The sequence below is a fragment of the Hyla sarda genome, chromosome 9, assembly GCF_029499605.1.
Source record: "Hyla sarda isolate aHylSar1 chromosome 9, aHylSar1.hap1, whole genome shotgun sequence".
NCBI classification, from domain to species: domain Eukaryota; kingdom Metazoa; phylum Chordata; class Amphibia; order Anura; family Hylidae; genus Hyla; species Hyla sarda.
Window position 1 is genome coordinate 101,355,685 of NC_079197.1, and position 19,167 is coordinate 101,374,851.

At 40.7% G+C, this 19,167-nt stretch overlaps 1 protein-coding gene across 2 annotated transcripts in view; it reads right to left on the reverse strand.

Annotated features, from left to right (window-relative positions):
• Window positions 1-19,167, reverse strand: part of COL4A5 (collagen type IV alpha 5 chain) — a 197,305-nt gene that overhangs the window by 130,746 nt on the left and 47,392 nt on the right. For both annotated transcript variants that reach the window (XM_056538786.1, XM_056538787.1), the window contains exon 2: window positions 9,221-9,274. In XM_056538786.1, coding sequence (XP_056394761.1) covers window positions 9,221-9,274 — 54 coding nt within the window. The remainder of the gene's footprint in view (window positions 1-9,220; window positions 9,275-19,167) is intronic.

A 19,167-nucleotide genomic window follows, 5' to 3' on the forward strand; every position in this document is an offset into this window, starting at 1 on the left:
CCGGCCAATCAGCTAATCTGCAGAGCTGCAGCACCCGTACTACAAAGTGAGGGGTAAAGCAGTTGGCTCTATACTGGCACCCAGCCAACCACATATTAACCTATCCTGAGGATAAGCCATCAATATATTTTCAGTGGAAAACTCCTTTTGGCTGATCTTACATTTACAGGTTTTAATCATGTTTTCATCAGGTTTTGTGGTGCAGTTTTTAGGCCAAAACCTGGTGTGGATTATAAAAAAAAATAGATAATATGAGGAACAAATGCTTCTTCTACTTCTTAAATGTTATTAAAAAAAAAGGGCCCTCTACACAGTACAGTATTTCACTGCAGCTTTAAAATTGCATAAAAAAGCATTTGGTTTTAATACGTGCTAAAATTATTGACAAAACACAATTTACCAGAAACTTTACACAACCAATGGGAGCTTTGAATCCACTCCTATGTTCAAATCTTTTACCTGGGCACCCCACATAGGTTGTGTTCACACGGTCAGGTTTTTAATTTCAGTTATTAAATACAAAGCCAGGAGTGGATTTTAAAAGAGCAGAAGTCATAGAAAGAGAGGAAGTCCACAGCACTCACCATTGTAGGATAAAAATGGCCCTTTATTAAATCATCAAAAACAATACAGAAGTCCTGAAGAAGATGCCATTTCTTCCTGGCCTGCGGCCGCTTCACGCATCCGAGCTTTTGACAAAGCATTAGACAGTAGGACAGGGGAAGGTGGCATTTTCTTCTCAATAAAGGGACATTTTACCCTTCGATGGTGAGTGCCATGGACATTCTACTCATTCTATAATAACATTTGGACTGTATTTATCGCTACCATAAGGCATCAATGGGGAGATCTCTTTGACATCCCAGTTATAATATAGTCTGCTTACCCAGGAGATAGGAGATGTGTGAACACAGTCTCAAGTCTCCAGCAGATGTTGTAGTGATAGTTGTGCCAAGATGAAAGACTGGCCTTATACTTGGTGGCACTCAGTTGAGGAAAGTCTGAATCTACAAGCTGTGTTTCTGCAGTGAATTAACTGTAATAAATATACTTTTTCTCAATAATAGCCCTGCGGCAGGTGTACATATGACAGATGGATACATGCTGTCTGAGCATTCTGACTGGTAGCAAACACAGGCTCTCTGGGAACATGACTCAAAGCTTCGGCTGGGCAGATATCCAGTACAATACCACAGTCTTTCCCGAGGGAGGTATTTTAGACTAATTATATAGAGAATATCATTTCCCTCTAAAATCATTGAATTCTTCTTAGACAAGGTCCAATAAAATGATCTATGGCCTTGTTTATAGACATCCCCGGCAGGAAGCAATAACCAAGGTTTTCACTGTAAATCTGTGTGGTTATGAGTACAGAGGTTTGGGTGCTCAGACAAATGTGCTATTGCTCCAAATAATACAGAGCTATGTCATCTATAATAAAAGCAGCTGAATTGTTGCCATGTTAAAGTGAATCTTCACTTTTTATAACAGTTGGTGCTCTATTTTCTGTTACAGGCTCCATACCTCCTGCAGAGAGTTAAAGGGGTACTCTGCCCCTAGACATCTTATCCCCTATCCAAAGGACCCCCGCTGGGGATCTCTCATGCAGAACCCCTGTAATCTTGTGCATGGAGCGAGCTTCGCTCCATGTCTGATGACTGTCGATGCAGGGGCTGGAGGATCGTGATGTCACAGCCCCACCCTCGTGACATCACGCCCTGCCCCCTCAATGCAAGTTTATGGGAGGGGGCGTGGTGGCCACCACGTCCCCTCCCATAGACTTGCCTTGAGGGGGATGGGCGGGGCCATGATGTCACGATCCTCCGGCCCCTGCATGCATCGCCAGTCATAAGGCACAGAGCGAAGCTCGCTCCGTGAACCAGATGACAGGGGTAGGAGAGATCGTGGGGGTCCCGATCAGACATCTTATCCCCTATCCTTTGTAATAATAAAATACTCAGGGTGCCTTCAGCAACCACTATGAAAAACTTAATGTATCATTGTTACAGTAATACACAGAAACATTTAAACCCCAATCAGATTTACACTGTTTAGACTGTGGTGCAGAGTCTAAGGGATCCTCTAGTCTTCATCTTTAAGGATGGATTTTGCTGCTGAAGGATTCCCAGGCCACAGCCTACAGAAGAGTCCCAGATTGGGGACATTAGCACTGATGGAGCCGAAGTGTGGTCAGAAACAGAGCTAAGGGTCTTCATGAAGAGATCAACCAGAATGTGACAGGCAAGAGGATGAGCCAAGAGAAGAGCAACAGGTACCAGATGAACAAGCCAGGGAGTGATGCAGAGGTAATATCCAGGAATAAGGTTGAGGTCAATCTAAAGAGTCAACAAGCTTGTTCATTGGCATTTTTATATGGCTATAAAACTCACTTTTTGTTGACAGCACATTTTCATGTGTAAGAGCTGAAGCGCTGTTGATAATAAAGGAAGTGACTCCTATTGCCCTGAGTAAAATGTCCTTTCAGCAAGCATCGATCAACTTGTGTTGACCCTTGTGTAGGATCCTAACTCTGATCCCATCCATTTAGCTGCTTAGCTTTCATGGTCAATAGTGACCTTGGCATCTAGATGATTAGATAGAAAGAGGGTGCCATGGCTTTATGCCTGTTAGGCCTATTACTGACTCAAGCATCGTCCATTCTCAAGCATCGTCCATCTTCCCTTGTACATATCTGCTATGAAGCAATAAAGCACAGGTGTACATTTATATCAATGTGTACCATGGATTCTTCTCTCCAATGGATGGATCACTCTACTGCACTGTATACCACCAATGTGATTTACTTCGACCTATGGACTCCTGCCAACTTGACTGTTTTTGCATGGACTATCCTCTACTGTACTAAATATAATAATCCTGAGAAAAGATTTCATCTCATTCTGAATGCAGACTAGCAAAAATTAAGGCGTTCCCTTGCTATGTTGTGGTATTTCTGACCAACGTTAAATGTCATTACAATAACACTACCTCATCAAAGATGCAAGACTTGTATAATAAAACAAAGTGTGCAGAGCATGTTGTAACTCAGCACATGCTGGCTCCTGCGTGCGGATGACTTGATTCTTAGCATGATATTTGTGCTCAGGCAGCAGAACAGCAGCACCACCCAGTACCTGGTATCAACAAGCCTGGGTAATAGTCCATGTCTCCTGTTTTATGATGGTGTAGCAAAATGTATCTGTATAAAATCATTCATTCATATATATATATATATATATATATATATATATATATATATATATATATACAGTCATGGCCGTAAATGTTGGCACCCCTGAAATGAAGTATTTCTCACAGAAAAGGATTGCAGTAACACATGTTTTGCTATACATGTGTTTATTCCCTTTGTGTGTATTGGAACTAAACCAAAAAAGGGAGGGAAAAAAAGCAAATTGGACATAATGTCACACCAAACTCCAAAAATCGACTGGACAAAATTATTGGCACCCTTAACTTAATATTTGGTTGCACACTCTTTGGAAAAAATAACTGAAATCAGTCGCTTCCTATAACCATCAATAAGCTTCTTACACCTCTCAGCCGGAATGTTGGACTCCTCTTCCACGCCAAACAAGTTCCAAAGATAATGAAACGGTCCTGCAGGCTCAGGGTGCATCAGTTTCAGTGTTAACTATCCATCGACATTTAAATGAAACGGAACGCTATGGCAGGAGACCCAGGAGGACCCCACTGCTGACACAGAGACATAAAAAAGCAAGACTACATTTTGCCAAAAGGAACTTGAGTAAGCCAAAATCCTTCTAGGAAAACGTGTTGTGGACAGATGAGACCAAGATAGAGCATTTTGGTAAAGCACATCATTCTACTGTTTACCGAAAATGGAATGAGGCCTACAAAGAAAAGAACACAGTACCTACAGTGAAATATGGTGGAGGTTCAATGATGTTTTGGGGTTGTTTTGCTGCCTCTGGCACTGGATGCCTTGAATGTTTGCAAGGCATCATGTAATCTGAGGATTACCAACGGATTTTGGGTCGCACTGTACAGCCCAGTGTCAGAAAGCTGGGTTTGCGTCTGGGATCTTGGGTCTTCCAGCAGGACAATGACCCCAAACATACATCAAAAAGCACCCAGAAATGGATGGCAGCAAAGCACTGGAGAGTTGAAGTGGCCAGCAATGAGCCCAGATCTAAATCCCATTGAACACCTGTGGAGAGATCTTAAAATTGCTGTTGGGAAAAGGCACCCTTCCAATAAAAGAGACCTGGAGCAGTTTGCAAAGGAAGAGTGGTCCAACATTCCGGCTGAGAGGTGTAAGAAGCTTATTGATGGTTATAGGAAACGACTGATTTCAGTAATTTTTTCCAAAGGGTGTGCAACCAAATATTAAGTTAAGGGTGCCAACAATTTTGTCCAGCCCATTTTTGGAGTTTGGTGTGACATTATGTCCAATTTGCTTTTTTTCCTCCCTTTTTTTGCTTTGTTCCAATACACACAAAGGGAATAAACATGTGTATAGCAAAACATGTGTTACTGCAATCCTTTACTGTGAGAAATACTTCATTTTCTTGAAAAATTTCAGGGGTGCCAACATTTTCGGCCATGACTGTATATATATATATATATATATATATATATATATATATGCATTTTGCAGTGCTGAATGTCAATAAAATGGTTTGCATACCAGTAAGCACTTAAGATTATGAGCTAAGTGTTTCTGCATTTCTACATTAAAGTGGTTTGGGCATTGAGAGGCGCTGCTGTTCATGAGGCGGGACATCTGCCAAGACAACCATCTGATGTCCAGAAGGTATTTCGCTCATGCCGTAATTTAGTTACTAGGTCACGTGAATGATGTCTGCCAGGTGTCGGTCAGTTGCCTCAGCAACTGTCCTGTGCGGTGTACAGAACTGTCTGTTTATACCCGATGTCAGGGTGGAAGAGAAAGGCACTGCATAACACCTTCTGTAAACTCTGTTGTGCGCCAAAAAGCATATAACTTTGTTTGTGCACCAAAAATCTACAGTTGATCATATGCGTTTCCCAGTGTTTTTATGGTAATTTGCAGTGAAGAGCAACATATATTTATATTGGCAATACTGTGCAAACTGTACTTTTCTGTTACATTGTATTGCTTTACTTTGTTGTGCATTTGCTTTCTGTGAGGTTAAACAACATGGTAGTTGGGAATTCCGGCCCTGTGAGGCAGACTACTGATAGTAGGTAGTATCTGAAAGGATTGCTTTGTGAACCATGGATTACAGAGATGCCATGTGATTTTTACTGCCACAGCACCTAGACATAAGGTCTTTGAAGCAGAGAAAAGTATGTGTCCCACAGTGCACTGTGGGTACAGATGTGTGCATATTCTGGAGCAGGGAAAGAGAGTGAGCAGCTTTAGAGACAGCTATGAGGCCACTAACTGGCAAAAGTTATTGGTGCAGTAGTCTAAAGAACTATAGGTAGGTCTAAAGCATAGCCACTATCTATGCATATAAGAGCTCTAGTTACAAGGATTAATAGATTGTATGTGATCCCCCGACACAAGGAGCTGGATTCAGAGTGACTTTTGTTCACCAGCTTACTGCGTAACTAAAATGTATGCCTCTTTGTCAGAACCAGCACACTTTCTTTGCTTTGTACATATGTTTCTGTAATCACCAAGTGCCTCTTGAAAGTAAAGTCTTTGTGAGTTCTGCATTTAAATGGGCACTATCATTCAAACTATTTTTTGCTATTGTACTCCTTATGGTAAATAAAAATTCTTTCTAATGTACTTTGTTTAAAAAAATGAAGTTTTCTGTGTTTGTGTTTAAAAAAAAAAAAAAGCTGCCACTAGGTGTCTCCCTACTACTCCCTACATTTTCCCCCATCTTTTGCAGCCTTAGCCAATCATAGCTCATCTCACACACTGAACTGCTCTGGGCTGTGAGTAGCAGAGTGAGGGAGGAAGATCTCCCCTGTATGGCTTCAGATTATGTCACGGCTGCTGGGGGAACGCCCCTTCCCAGTCTGTGAATTTAACTGAGACTGAGCAGAAAATACATATCAAGGTAGAAAACTAAAAAATAATAAAAATAAAGGCAGGGGGTGGTTTATCATGATGGGGCCAGTGAACTGGGAGGATTATAAAATGTAACATGATCATGACAGGTACACTTTAAAGGACGGTGTGCAATTCTCCTTCAGCAGGTGGTCACCAGGACATGCTATACCATAATAAGCCCATATAAATTACCTGCAACATTGCACCCCTCCTTTGTATTTTCATACAGTACTGTATATATATATATATATATATATATATATATATATATATATATATATAGGCTTTTGAAGTACTGGCCATGTTTTCAGATTTCCATTGCTTTTCTTAGTAAACATTCTACAATGCTTCTTTTACTTCCAAAGTTGCCCTAAAAATACGTTCCACACTGTAACATCATTTCTTACACCACTCTGTCATACACTGTCGTTTAACAAACCAAGTGTAATGGCCTTTGTAAAGAGATATGAGCATTAATGGTATGTGCTCAGTGATGTCACTGCAATAAAACGCAGCTTGGAAACCTGTTGTGTCCCAGTTTGGAGTCTGACTAAATTCCAAAGAGGGTAAAATTAAAGGTGGATTAGCACACAGCATTTTTTTGGGGAAAATGTCACTAAAATTTTTTATGCAGTTTTTCAGTCAAAGCTGTTGATTAAAAAAAAATGGGAAGTATAACAGGTAATATTTTATCATGAAAAATTGCAGAGAAGGAATCATACAAAATGGTGTTCAAAAGTGATTTATTGTTTTTGCTTATGTGCGAAAAATGTATCAAATAATAAAAATGACTTCAAAGCTCGCTTTCCAAAGACAACAATAATAAATACCCCTCCCATATGCTTTCATGATCTGATTTGTTGTGCAATTTTGTGGCAGAATGATTGTAGGTGTATGGATATATAATCCTTCTCGTCTGAGGTTTTTCTAATTATTGAGGTAAGTTCTTATTCATCTAGGTACATTGACATTATTTATATGTTGACTGATAAATAATGGTGCGCTGGGACTTATGGCAGAATTCCCTTGTCAGTCATGTGAAACGGCATCCAATTGTGATCACAAATACCCAAGTATAAAATTCAATTTATGTAAACCTCAATAACAGAAAAAAAGCTGGAAAAATAATATAAAATGGCATGTTAAAACCAAACAGCTACATTGCCAGCGTTTTGGCAAGTGAGCTGCTCATTCATTGTAGGCTGGTAATGCTGCCAGGTCAATATCATTGTGTGCATGCCTCCTTCTCGATGCCTTTGAAGTCTACTGACAACATCACAGCTTCTCTGTAGAAGCCTTTTTTTTTTATATTAAACTAACAATTAAATGAGTTACTGTCTTTTGCTCATGCTTGTACAGTCTTTTTTTATCCTTCTGACTTGTTACTAGCCTGCGGGTAAATATGATTAAACATTTATAAAGCTGATTTGATCATTACTGGCAAAGTTGTATGCATGTGCCACTAACCTCAATAAGAGTGTGCCAAAGTTGCTATGGCAAAAACTCAACATTTGCTTATACAAATTACACAGGTATTCTATGACATCTTACCCCTGTTTTTAAGGGATGCCCTGGTTGATCTGTGCAAACATATGCAGGATAGGAATAATATTCCAATCTAACAACTGGGGATTTCAATTGTGTGATAATAAGAGTTTAAATAGAAAGACATTAGATGGGGTCACTGGCAATGTACAGAAATAGGTTGGACTGATTTATGGAAGATTGGGAATTTAGTCATGTTTTGATAAATACAGTAGTATTCTTTCTAGGGTTATTTTGGCTCTAGTTGCTCCAAATTCTTTCCCAATTTAAAAAAATCACTTATGAACCTAGATCTCTTTCAGATTACTCATTTATTGTAGTAAAGATTAAAATGACCAGCCAGATCCCTGGTAGAATGGGAATACACATTTTTTGGTGATTATTATGCCAGGGCAAGACAAATTGCTGAATGTATTAGGGACTATTTGTAATTAACACTCCTTTGGCTCCTGAAAAAAATGTGTGGGATAAAAACAATGATTTCATTATGGGGATTTTGTTCAGGCAAGTTTCACCAATTAATGCCTAAAGATGTGACTACTTACCTACTGGGGGGGACAGGACTACCTTAAAACAAGTAAAACATACCTGCCTAATGGGGATACATATCTGCCTAATGTGGGGGGGGGGGCTACCTATAGACATACCTACCTAATGGGGGAACAATTTAGATGCTGTGGAAATCACACTTATAGTGTAAAAGTGTGCACATTTGCAAAAAGGTTTTACATAATGTAGATGATTGCATTATATGTATATTTGTAATATACATTGGTTAAACAATGTGTATATTTTTGAGTGAAAAAAATCTGCCTTGTCCCAGCAGCTATTTCTTATGTGTCTCTGTGCATTTATATTTTATATTTATTATTTCATTAAAAATGCACATACATCAGTGCTTTATGTGTGGTGTCTGCAGGTCCCAGCGGTGTACATATTTTGCACTATAACATTTAGATTTTAGTTTAAAACTTTTATTGTACAGTGCTTTGTGGGTAATCTCCATGGGCCCTGCAGACACGACACATAAAGCACTGATGTATGTGCATTTTTTATGAAATAATAAATATAAATAATTTTAAACTCATTTCTTTAGCACTCATTGCCCTAACCATTCTCACTAACACATATGCACACATTTACAGGATTTAGCTTGAGAACGGTAATACCCTTCTTCTTCTTCTACATTCTGCAAAAGGCAGACATTTCTCAGACAGCAGGCACCGGCAGAACATGTCGGCGATAGGACTTCTTGGAAATGTACTGTCTCCATAGAGAGCAATTCATTTCCAAGTGGAATCTTCAGAAAAAATAGAGATGACTATTCTTTCTGCAGAGACTGACATCAGGAAATTCCACCCAAAGCACAGCAGAATCTCATTGAAATCAATGGGTATATTCCTGCAGAATTCTGCTTGGAAATTTTACAGTATGAACATGGTGTAAGAGTCATGGCTGGAAGAAGAAAAAGGAAAGAGAATAACTGGAAGATGAAGGTAGCTACTGCTATATAGGATTCTAGTTACACCCCTGTGGAAATGAAAATACAGATGGTATGATTGAATTAGGCATAATATTTTACAGTCAGTGGGTTATGCCATACTGTGTTAATTTTCGTTTATTATATTGCTGGATAATATTTACCTTGTCCCCCTTCACACCACTGCAGTCACATTTTGATGTACATCCCTGGCAAGCCTGTGAAGAAAAAAAGATAGATTAGAATTTTTTGCACTTATTTAGGCTTTTAAAATACTTATAAAGATGAGAGAGAGCAACAATATAGAAACATATCTGACGCAACAATATAGAAACATATCTGGCGTAATATGGTGAGCGGAGATTCCGTCAGGCGGCCGTAGGACCGCGGGGTACTGCACCATCACCATTGACAGCTATGCAGTACTCGCGGAATTCCGTGCAAAGAGTGAATATGTTCTTTCTTTGTGCGGAACAATTTCAGCGGCGGAATTGTCCGCCGCTGAAATTCCGCAGCGTGAATGGGACTCGCGATAGACCCATTCACACTAATGGTACAGTTCACTGCGCAGAATTCTACTTGCAGAATTCCGCTCTCGGAATTCCGCAGTGTAAGGGTACCCTACGGGAAAGTAACAAGCTTCGTTGTTATATCTGTGACTACCTAATAGTATAGTATTTTTGAATTATAATAATATAGTATTCTAGAATACATAAATTGAAGTTTGCACCCAAAATACAGATGGGCAAATCAGTGTAATTTTTTGCTTTACCATATAAACTGTGTTAATCTAATGGTTAAATGGGCACTAAAAAAGAGCAACTGGCAGACAGGAGGTGCTCAACCCCAATGCAGTTGTGCATATATACTGGGGGAGCAGATCCTGCCCTTGTAGTCCGTTGCTAGGGACGATCCCCAGCATAAAATGCATACAATGGAGGATGCCTGCAGCGGACTACAAGTGCCACAATGGCATCCTACACCAGATATACGGTGTGGAGGATGTGTAACAATTAGAATAATACAATACAGGAATATGGGTGCACTACTGTGGTAGATGTAAACAATACATTGGCTATCCCTCTACACTGATGTTAAAATTGAGACATTCGCCAGTGTATCCTTATATGAAGGACATACCAGAGCCCGCACACCAATGCCAATGGGCGCTGTAAGATCCAAAAACTTTTTATATGTTGTTGCACTTTCCTTTTTTTTCTCCTCACCTTTTAAAAATCATCACCCTTTCAATTTTGCACCTAAAAATCCATATGATGGCCTATTTTTTGTGCCACCAATTCTACTTTGTAATGACATCAGTCAGTTTACCCAAAAATCTATAGCGAAACCAAAAAGAAAAAATCATTGTGCAATATTGAAGAAAAAATGCAATTTTGTAACTTTTGGGGGCTTCCGTTTCTACACAGTACATTTTTCGGTAAAAATGACACCTTATCTTTATTCTGTAGGTCCATATGATTAAAATGATACCCTACTTATATAGGTTTGATTTTGTCTCACTTCTGGAAAAAATCATAACTACATGCACGAAAATTAATACGTTTAAAATTGTCATCTTCTGACCCCTATAATTTTTTTATTTCTCCGCAAAAGGGGCGGTGTGAGGGCTATTTTTTTGCCCCATGATCTGAAGTTTTTGTTTTGATCGGACTTTTTAATCGCTTTTTATTCATTTTTTTATGGTATAAAAAGTGACCAAAAATTACGCTATTTTGGACTTTGGAATTTTTTGGTGCATAAGCAATTGAGTACATTGATTCAATACATTGCATTGCATTGATCCGTGTTATCAGTGGTCGATTGCTCAAGCCTGGATTTCAGGCTTGGAGCAATCAATCACCGTTCGGACACTTAGAAGGCAGGTAAGGCACCCTCCTGATGCGTCCCAGCTTATCAGGACATCGCGTTTTCAGTGCGATGGTCCTGATCAGCCCGACTGAGCTGCCAGGAAGCTTTCACTTTCACTTTAGATACGGCGATAAACTTTGATTGCCATATCTAAAGAGTTAATGCCACCTGAACGGCAATGTCCAGCATTAGCCACGTGTCCTGGCTGCTGATAGTAGCCGGGACCGTGTGGGTATGATGCAAGCTCAGCTCCTGAGCTCACTTTATAACCCTGCCGTGCTGCAGCGCCAATTATAAAAAGCGATTTGTGGCAAGGGGTTAATAAAGAAAAAGCTCCTGAAAATCCCATCACTAGGGGTCCCCATACCTACTGGGACAATAATCAGTCTTGCAGCAGCATCAGGTTTGTCCATGAGTTATGGACAAGAGATGACTCATGGACAAGGCTGCATGAGCAGACAGACCAATCACCTCCCACCAGCACAAGGGAGGGACACGCCCCCTTCCCCTGAGAGGATTTTGTAACACTGTGAGCTAATGAAAAGAGGTATTTTTACAATAAATATAGGTGATAAAGGCATAAAAATTATGTGTACATGGTTAGGATTAGGTACTGAGTAACATATTAATTAATTATTATTTTTTTGTGTGGGATCTGACAGGTGTGCTTTAAATATGACGTTTTATGTGTGCCAAGTAATGTTGCGAGGTCATTCACAAAGGGAATAAATATGTAGGGGGTGCGATAAAAGCCACAGCCCATGAGAGAATTGATTAGAACTATAATCTTCAAAGCTGGCAGAAGTGCTGGCTCAGCAGCCGCGCTAATCTGTGAACAAGATGTTACAATGGAGTCCGGGGAAGAGATGCATCAGCACATCCAGGCTACCCACTGGTGAACAAGCAAGCCTGAAATTTCACATGGCCTACAGCTTGTAGGAAACACAGGGGGTTATCAGTCTACCTGGTACATTCTAACACACATTGGGATAAATGAAGGGGAAACAAATGATTACAAATGCAGAAATAATATAATAAACTTTTTAAAGTAATACGCAATATTATAAAAGTTTTCATCAGAAAAAGTACCGAAAATTTTGTAATGATCGTTATAAAATATAATACTGTTAAGATGATAAACCTGTGTGCCTCCAGCTGTTGCAAAACTACAACTACCAGCATGCCCGCACAGCCAACGGCTGGGACAAATTTGCGGCATTTGCGGAATCCACTGGGAGTTTTTTTCAGAATTCTGCAGGATCCCTCAGTACACTTAGAAAGGTGGGCATATACTGTAACTAACATGCAAATTTCACGGCAATTCGAGCCAATTTATTTCTTGCACAGTCCGTGCGATATCCGCACTTTCCGCAGAGATTCATGCCCCATTGATTTTGGGGATAGGATTCCTCTGTGGAATTCCGCAAAATTATTAACACAAGACTAATATTTTTGCAGAATGTGGAATGCAGAATTTCCACTGCTGTGTGAATGGGACAGCGAAATCCCACTGAAGTGACTGGGCAATTAATTTCTGGTGAATTTACAGTGGGATTTTCATGCGAAATTCCATGCAAAAATTCTGCTGCGTGAACATACCTTTACAAAATGCACCATAGTACACAGCTGCATATACACTTATAAAGGCTTCATGGCTGAAATCCTTAGACTTTCCTTGCTGACTAGTAGAGCTTCCATATCAGACAACCCCTACTAGAATGTAGTCACCCCCAGCAATGAACTGCTGGTATAGCCCCGTGCAGAGAGTCTTTCTCTTAGTAAGGCTTATGAAAAGGTGTTGTGCAGCTTGCTCTGGTGATGGGTATTTAAGAAGCTGTATCCTTTACACCTTGTTATGTATGGTGTAGGACAGTGCTCCTCAAATGGTGAGGGAAGTCCCCCCCCCCCCCCCCCCCCAATGTGTTGGTGAGGAACAGCTGGGGAGGCAATTTTTACAGAAGTCATCTGGCTGAAGAAATCTATAGTTCAGCAAAAGAACTTATGCCTGTAATTAAGCCTGAATGCCTGTAATAGCCTAGGCCACCACTAGAGGGAGCGGAGCCTTCAGTCATCTCTAGATTTCAATCATGCATTTTTTTGTTTTTTTTTTAGCCCTAGGAAATATTGTTGCCCTTTACTGTTCCTATCTAAAGTGGTTTGCACTAAACCTTTCATTATATATTATTTGTACGGCATATTACTGATGATTTTTACCGATATTCAATTTTCTGATATAATGTTCAATCCTGCTTTGAGTTTTAAGGGGTTATCCAAAATTAGAAAAACACAGCTGATTTCTTCCAAAAACAGCGCCCCATCTGTTCTCAGGTTGTATATGCTATTACATCTCGGCTTCAGTGGAACTGAGCTGCAATACAACACACAAACTAAATACAAGAGTGGAGCTGTTTCCAACCAGAGTGTTTCCTGCTGCTGCAAAACTAAAACTCGCAGCATGCCCGGACAGCCGCATGCTAGAAGTTTTAGTTTTGCAACAGCTGGGGGCACCCTGTCTGGAAAAAAAAAAAAAAAAACACTGCTTTGGAAAAAAGCAGCTATGGTTTCCTAATCCTGGAGAACCCCTCTAACCCCATAACATACATTGTTGTTTCCATCAGTAATTAGCAGATCATGAATGCACTGCTGAACTATAATATCCAGCTGTAAGCTGGACCAGTATAGAAAAAGTAAAGCAATAAGTTAGCAAAGTACCCAATATTTTATGTAGATATAAGAAATGAGTGTGTGGTGGCCCAGTATGGGAGGTGTTACCCCGTACCCTTGCTGCCCTGTCCTGCAGCCTCCCTTCAGTGTCTTCTGGGCTCCCTTGTACTTGTTTCCCCACTGTACATATGTTCTGCATTTTAATGTATTATAAAATGTCTTGTTGCTTTAAGAGTTGTACCATGTGATCTGTCATGTGATTGTTACCCAAGAAGTATCAGTGACCAGGTGACCCCAAGAGTGACCTATGGGCTCCCTTCTAGTCTCCCCCATATAAGCCCGTGGTGGAGCTAGCTTCTCTCTTTGGAGATAAGTCTTTGTTGAGGTCAGTCGTGCCGTGTGTGTGTGTCCAGAGTGTTGGAGGCCTCAAAGTCAAGTCCTGCAGCCACCATCAAATGCAAGTAAGCTACAGTCATAGCTTTGTCAGTCTTCAGTCAAGTCAAGTCAGTCCCTGTCATCTGTCAAGTCAGTGTGGCCTGCATTACATTGTCCAGTCCTACTACAAGTCCCAGTTGTTCAGTTCTACTACAAGTCTGAGTTACCAGTCACCTCCTTGGGCCCTGGCTGAACTGTATAGACTTTACCATCTGTCTACACTCAGTAAAGCTACCAATACCCGTAACTTGGTGTCGGAGTCATTATTGCCCCCATGCCGAGCCCAGGATCCAGCGGTATACCTTCGGGTGGTATCGAGGATAAACCATGCCCTGGCGTCACAAATACAAGGGTTTAATGCCATCTGCCCCTAGGGTAACAATATCTGCCCTCATCATACCCCATTACCACAGGTGTATAACGTTTGCGTATCTACTTTAATATTTCTAGGTTCCATCCCTATTCAATTAGGACTATAGCTTCACGGCAAACACCCAGCTGTTCCTAAAACCGGTCCCAGAACGTGATCCCCGCAAAGCCGTTTGTCAGTGACACAGGTGGTTTGGACACTTCTAGAATGCAGTATCATGTCTGGGGCTAGTCCTGTGTAATGTAATGACAAGTCGTGAGAGCTCAGGAGAGGGATGAGTGCTGTGAAAGGAGTCCTCGGGGCATGAATGTTTCTCATACTAGTCAATCACAAGCCTCACAGGAATGTGTCTCTCCCAGGAACATTTTTCACATTTTGCTAGTTTTCATTTGAAGAATCAGAGAAAGTTTTCCAAGAGTTAGCCCTAAGGTCTCTGCAATTGTAGGTGACACGTAGTCCAGCTGATTGCATTGTTTGATATGGAGAAGTGCATGCATCTTGTTTTTATTACTAACCCAAACTCCTTTTATTTCCTACTATCTATGTTTATCACCCCTAGGCCTCGTTCACACAACGGAATTTTCGAATAGAATACGGCGGAAAAATTCCACCCATTGTTTTCAATGAGATTCTGCTGCAGCGTGCACACGGTGGAATTTCCGCAGCATGTCAATTCTTTTTGCGGAATCTGCTTGGAAATGCATTGCCGTCCATGGAGATGACGCATTTCCGAGCTGTTTGTTTCTTGCACCCTGATGAAGGTTTTTTACAACCCAAAACGTTTGCACCAATTGATGCACTTTTCATTACCATCAATAACATATAGATTCAATATAAATAATCAAATACATTGTTATGATGCATAATGAATTACAGCAGCTTGTGGAATGTTCCGCCGTGTGAACATAACCTTAGGCTTGAATGAAAAGTGTAGGAAGACTTGCATAAAAAAACGACACCTTTTACACCTACTGTAATTCACCAATACCTACATTTCAGAATTTCCTTGTTGGATTCCCCATTGAAATCCGGCATGGAGATTCCGCTCCAGCAGAGTCTGGTTGAATTCAACGGGATTCTGTTCCGCTGATCACACGGTGGAATTTCTGTGCCAGATGTTTCCGGCACAGTAATTTCATTTTTTGTGTCTGCACAAATAATTAAATTCTTTATTTTGCATAGTCGTCTACAAGACTGCACATTCCTGTGCTGCCTTAGCGCCGACATATTATGCTGGCGCTATGCAGTGTGCGGAATGTCCACACATAGATTCTCCGTGCAGACATTCCGTCGTGTAAACATAGCCTAAGTCATCAGAACTTAGATGTGATCTGCATGAACTTTTTGCTATTTTTTCCACTATGGCTTATTTGCCGTAGAGCCCTTACCTACCACAGATTAGTGTGCTGCTAACATGCATCTTACGCTCCAGTTATCTATAGTCACTCCAAGAAGCACCCAATTATCATCCAAAAATCATACTGATCTATTGTTATAATCTCTCTACTATACATTGATATACTATTTATATGTCTTTAAGTATAATTGTTCTGTTTGTTGTGCCTGATGCACCAACTGAGGCACATTTCATTACCAGCAATAACATATAGATTCTATGTAAATAACCAAATACATTCTATACATTCTATGTGACGCATACTGAACTATCGCAGTGCGTTTTTTTCCCTTTCCTGGATAGCTGGTGCAAAGGTTGAAACAATGCTGATTACTAATATCACATTGTTATTCTGTTACTCAATGGCAATTCCACACTACCCACCCACAGAGGCTCTATTTGCTGTATGATTCCGAGGACTATAAAGTTCAGTACAATACAATACTTGGTTGCTTCTTTTATTTTTAAAAATGTCACGGAAATATAAAAGCTGAAATCTGATTGGCTGCTATGGGCAACTGCACCAGTGTTCCTTTGCACAAGGTTTGATAAATATCCCCCATTGTCATTCATGTCTGCATATGTTTTTGACAAGTTGCTGAAGAATACAAAAACATGGTTAAAACGTAATCGGGTGACACCCTGACTGGCACTAAATAGCTGCACTCCAACTATCCCGCAACAACCCATCCACCCTCCTCAGAAATTAAAAACATACTATGCCTCACCATGAATATCCATAGGCCTTTTGGTTTAATTTTGAGGCCGCATTTTGTGACGTTGGTGGGTGGAGTCTTGTGTCGCTGTGCTGAGGCCGGAGTTTACTTCAGAAGGGAAGACAGTGCAGCACCAGCAGGCACATAAACAATAGTGAAACCCACCCCCCAAGATGTTGCGGGAGTTCTTATCAGCGTGTAGGGGGGTTGGTGTGACTTATGTTAGCCAACTGTTTTGTGGTTTTTGGATCCAGTTTAATGGTAGGTTCCGCTTTCATGAGGAATAAGTAATGTAGAGGGGAGGGTGAGGTGCCAGCATAATACACAGTAATGGAGGGGACAGTGTCGGATCAAGGGGGAGGGGAAATTACCTCTAGCATGGTGGAGCGGGAGCTGTCAGCTTTCGCTCCACCATTAACCCACCTTTCTCACACTGCTTGCTCTTTGTTTGCAGAATTTGAACTGCGGGGACGCGATCCACAGCAGAGCAGCGTGATGACATCACATCATCGCGCCGGCGCAGGGAGATCACATCACTGCGGCTTTCACAGAGCCCGAACCGTAAGCTGTTTGCTGTGCTAGCTAATTTTCATTTTTGTAAGACCCTGCAGTAGTGTGTGAGTATGTGTGTGATAGAGTAAGTGTTTGTGTGAATGTGTGTGTACATTAGCAGAAAAAGAATTGCATTTAACACCCATGCACAGTGCATGAGTACAAAAGCTGTAGAAAACACCACAGGGGCACTGTATGGTACACAGTGCCTTATGAAAACTTAGTGGCACATAAAAGGGAACATTTATTGTGAGGGAAACATGGCAGGGGGCATTATAAGTGGGGGGCACATGACAAGGGGGGCATTATATGTGAGGGGTACATGACGGGGGCATTATATGTGAGGGGCACACGACTCATATAATGCCCCATGTGCTGTGTCCCTCACATATATTGCCCCCTGTTATGTGCCCCTCAATATAGCCAGCATGTATATGTCCTAAAATTAACAAGGCGTGCAGTGTGTATATTCAACCTTAAAATTAATAGTTATATAGTTAATTTTTTCTATAATTAACATTAATGTAGTAGCTTTGTTTCATGATGCAGAACAAGAACAGTTGTTAAAGTGGGTGTTAATTTGCTTTTCTGCAGACGTATGCACTTTCTGTAAGCCAGGTTGGACCTGGAATACATATGCGACTTTTAAATGGAGATGCAACTTTTTTTCTTCATAAATAGCGACTATCGCATTTGATAAATACATGACCACTGCAAAGTAAAAAAAAAAAAATACTACGTGAGCAGATTTCAGAAATGTGCATTAGAAAAAGCAAAAATCAAAAAGTCGCAGCATGTATAGAAAAATCGCACGTGCGCAAGTATATGCGGCTTTTTTAACCCCTTAAGGACACATGACGTACTGGAACGTCATGTGTCCACTCCCGATCTATAACGCGGGGCCACGGCGTGGCCCCGCGTCATAGCGGGTCGGGCCCGGCCTCTAACAACGGCCGGGACCCGTGGCTAATAGCGCGCGGCATTGATCGCTGTGCCGCGCGCTATTAACCCTTTAGACGCGGCGTTCAAAGTTGAACGCCGCGTCTAAAGTGAAACCGAAAGCATCCCGGCTAGCTCAGTGGGCTGTTCGGGATAGCCGCGGTGAAATCGCGGCATCCCGAACAGCTGACAGGACAGCGGGAGGGCCCCTACCTGCCTCCTCGCTGTCCGATCGCCGAATGACTGCTCAGTGCCTGAGATCCAGGCATGAGCAGTCATCCGGCAGAATCGTTGATCACTGGTTTCTTATGAGAAACCAGTGATCAACATAGAAGATCAGTGTGTGCAGTGTTATAGGTCCCTATGGGACCTATAACACTGCAAAAAAAAAGTGAAAAAAAAAAGTGAATAAAGATCATTTAACTCCTCCCCTATTAAAAGTTTGAATCACCCCCCTTTTCCAATAAAAAAAAAAACACAGTGTAAATAAAAATAAAAATAAACATATGTGGTATCACCGCGTGCGGAAATGTCCGAATTATAAAAATATATCATTAATTAAACCGCTCGGTCAATGGCGTGCGCGCAAAAAAATTCCAAAGTCCAAAATAGTGCATTTTTGGTCACTTTTTATATCATTTAAAAATGAATAAAAAGTGATCAATAAGTCCTATCAATGCAAAAATGGTACCGTTAAAAACTTCAGATCATGGCGCAAAAAATGAGCCCTCATACCGCCCCATACACGGAAAAATAAAAAAGTTATAGGGGTCAGAAGATGACAATTTTAAACGTATTAATTTTCCTGCATGTAGTTATGATTTTTTCCAGAAGTCCGACAAAATCAAACCTATATAAGTAGGGTATCATTTTAATCGTATGGACCTACAGAATACATATCAGGTGTCATTTTTACCGAAAAATGTACTACGTAGAAACGGAAGCCCCCAAAAGTTACAAAACAGCGGTTTTTTTTTCAATTTTGTCGCACAATGATTTTTTTTCCCGCTTCACCATAGATTTTTGGGCAAAATGACTGACGTCATTACAAAGTAGAATTGGTGGCGCAAAAAATAAGCCATCATATGGATTTTTAGGTGTAAATTTGAAAGAGTTATGATTTTTTAAAGGCAAGGAGCAAAAAACGAAAATGCAAAAACGGAAAAACCT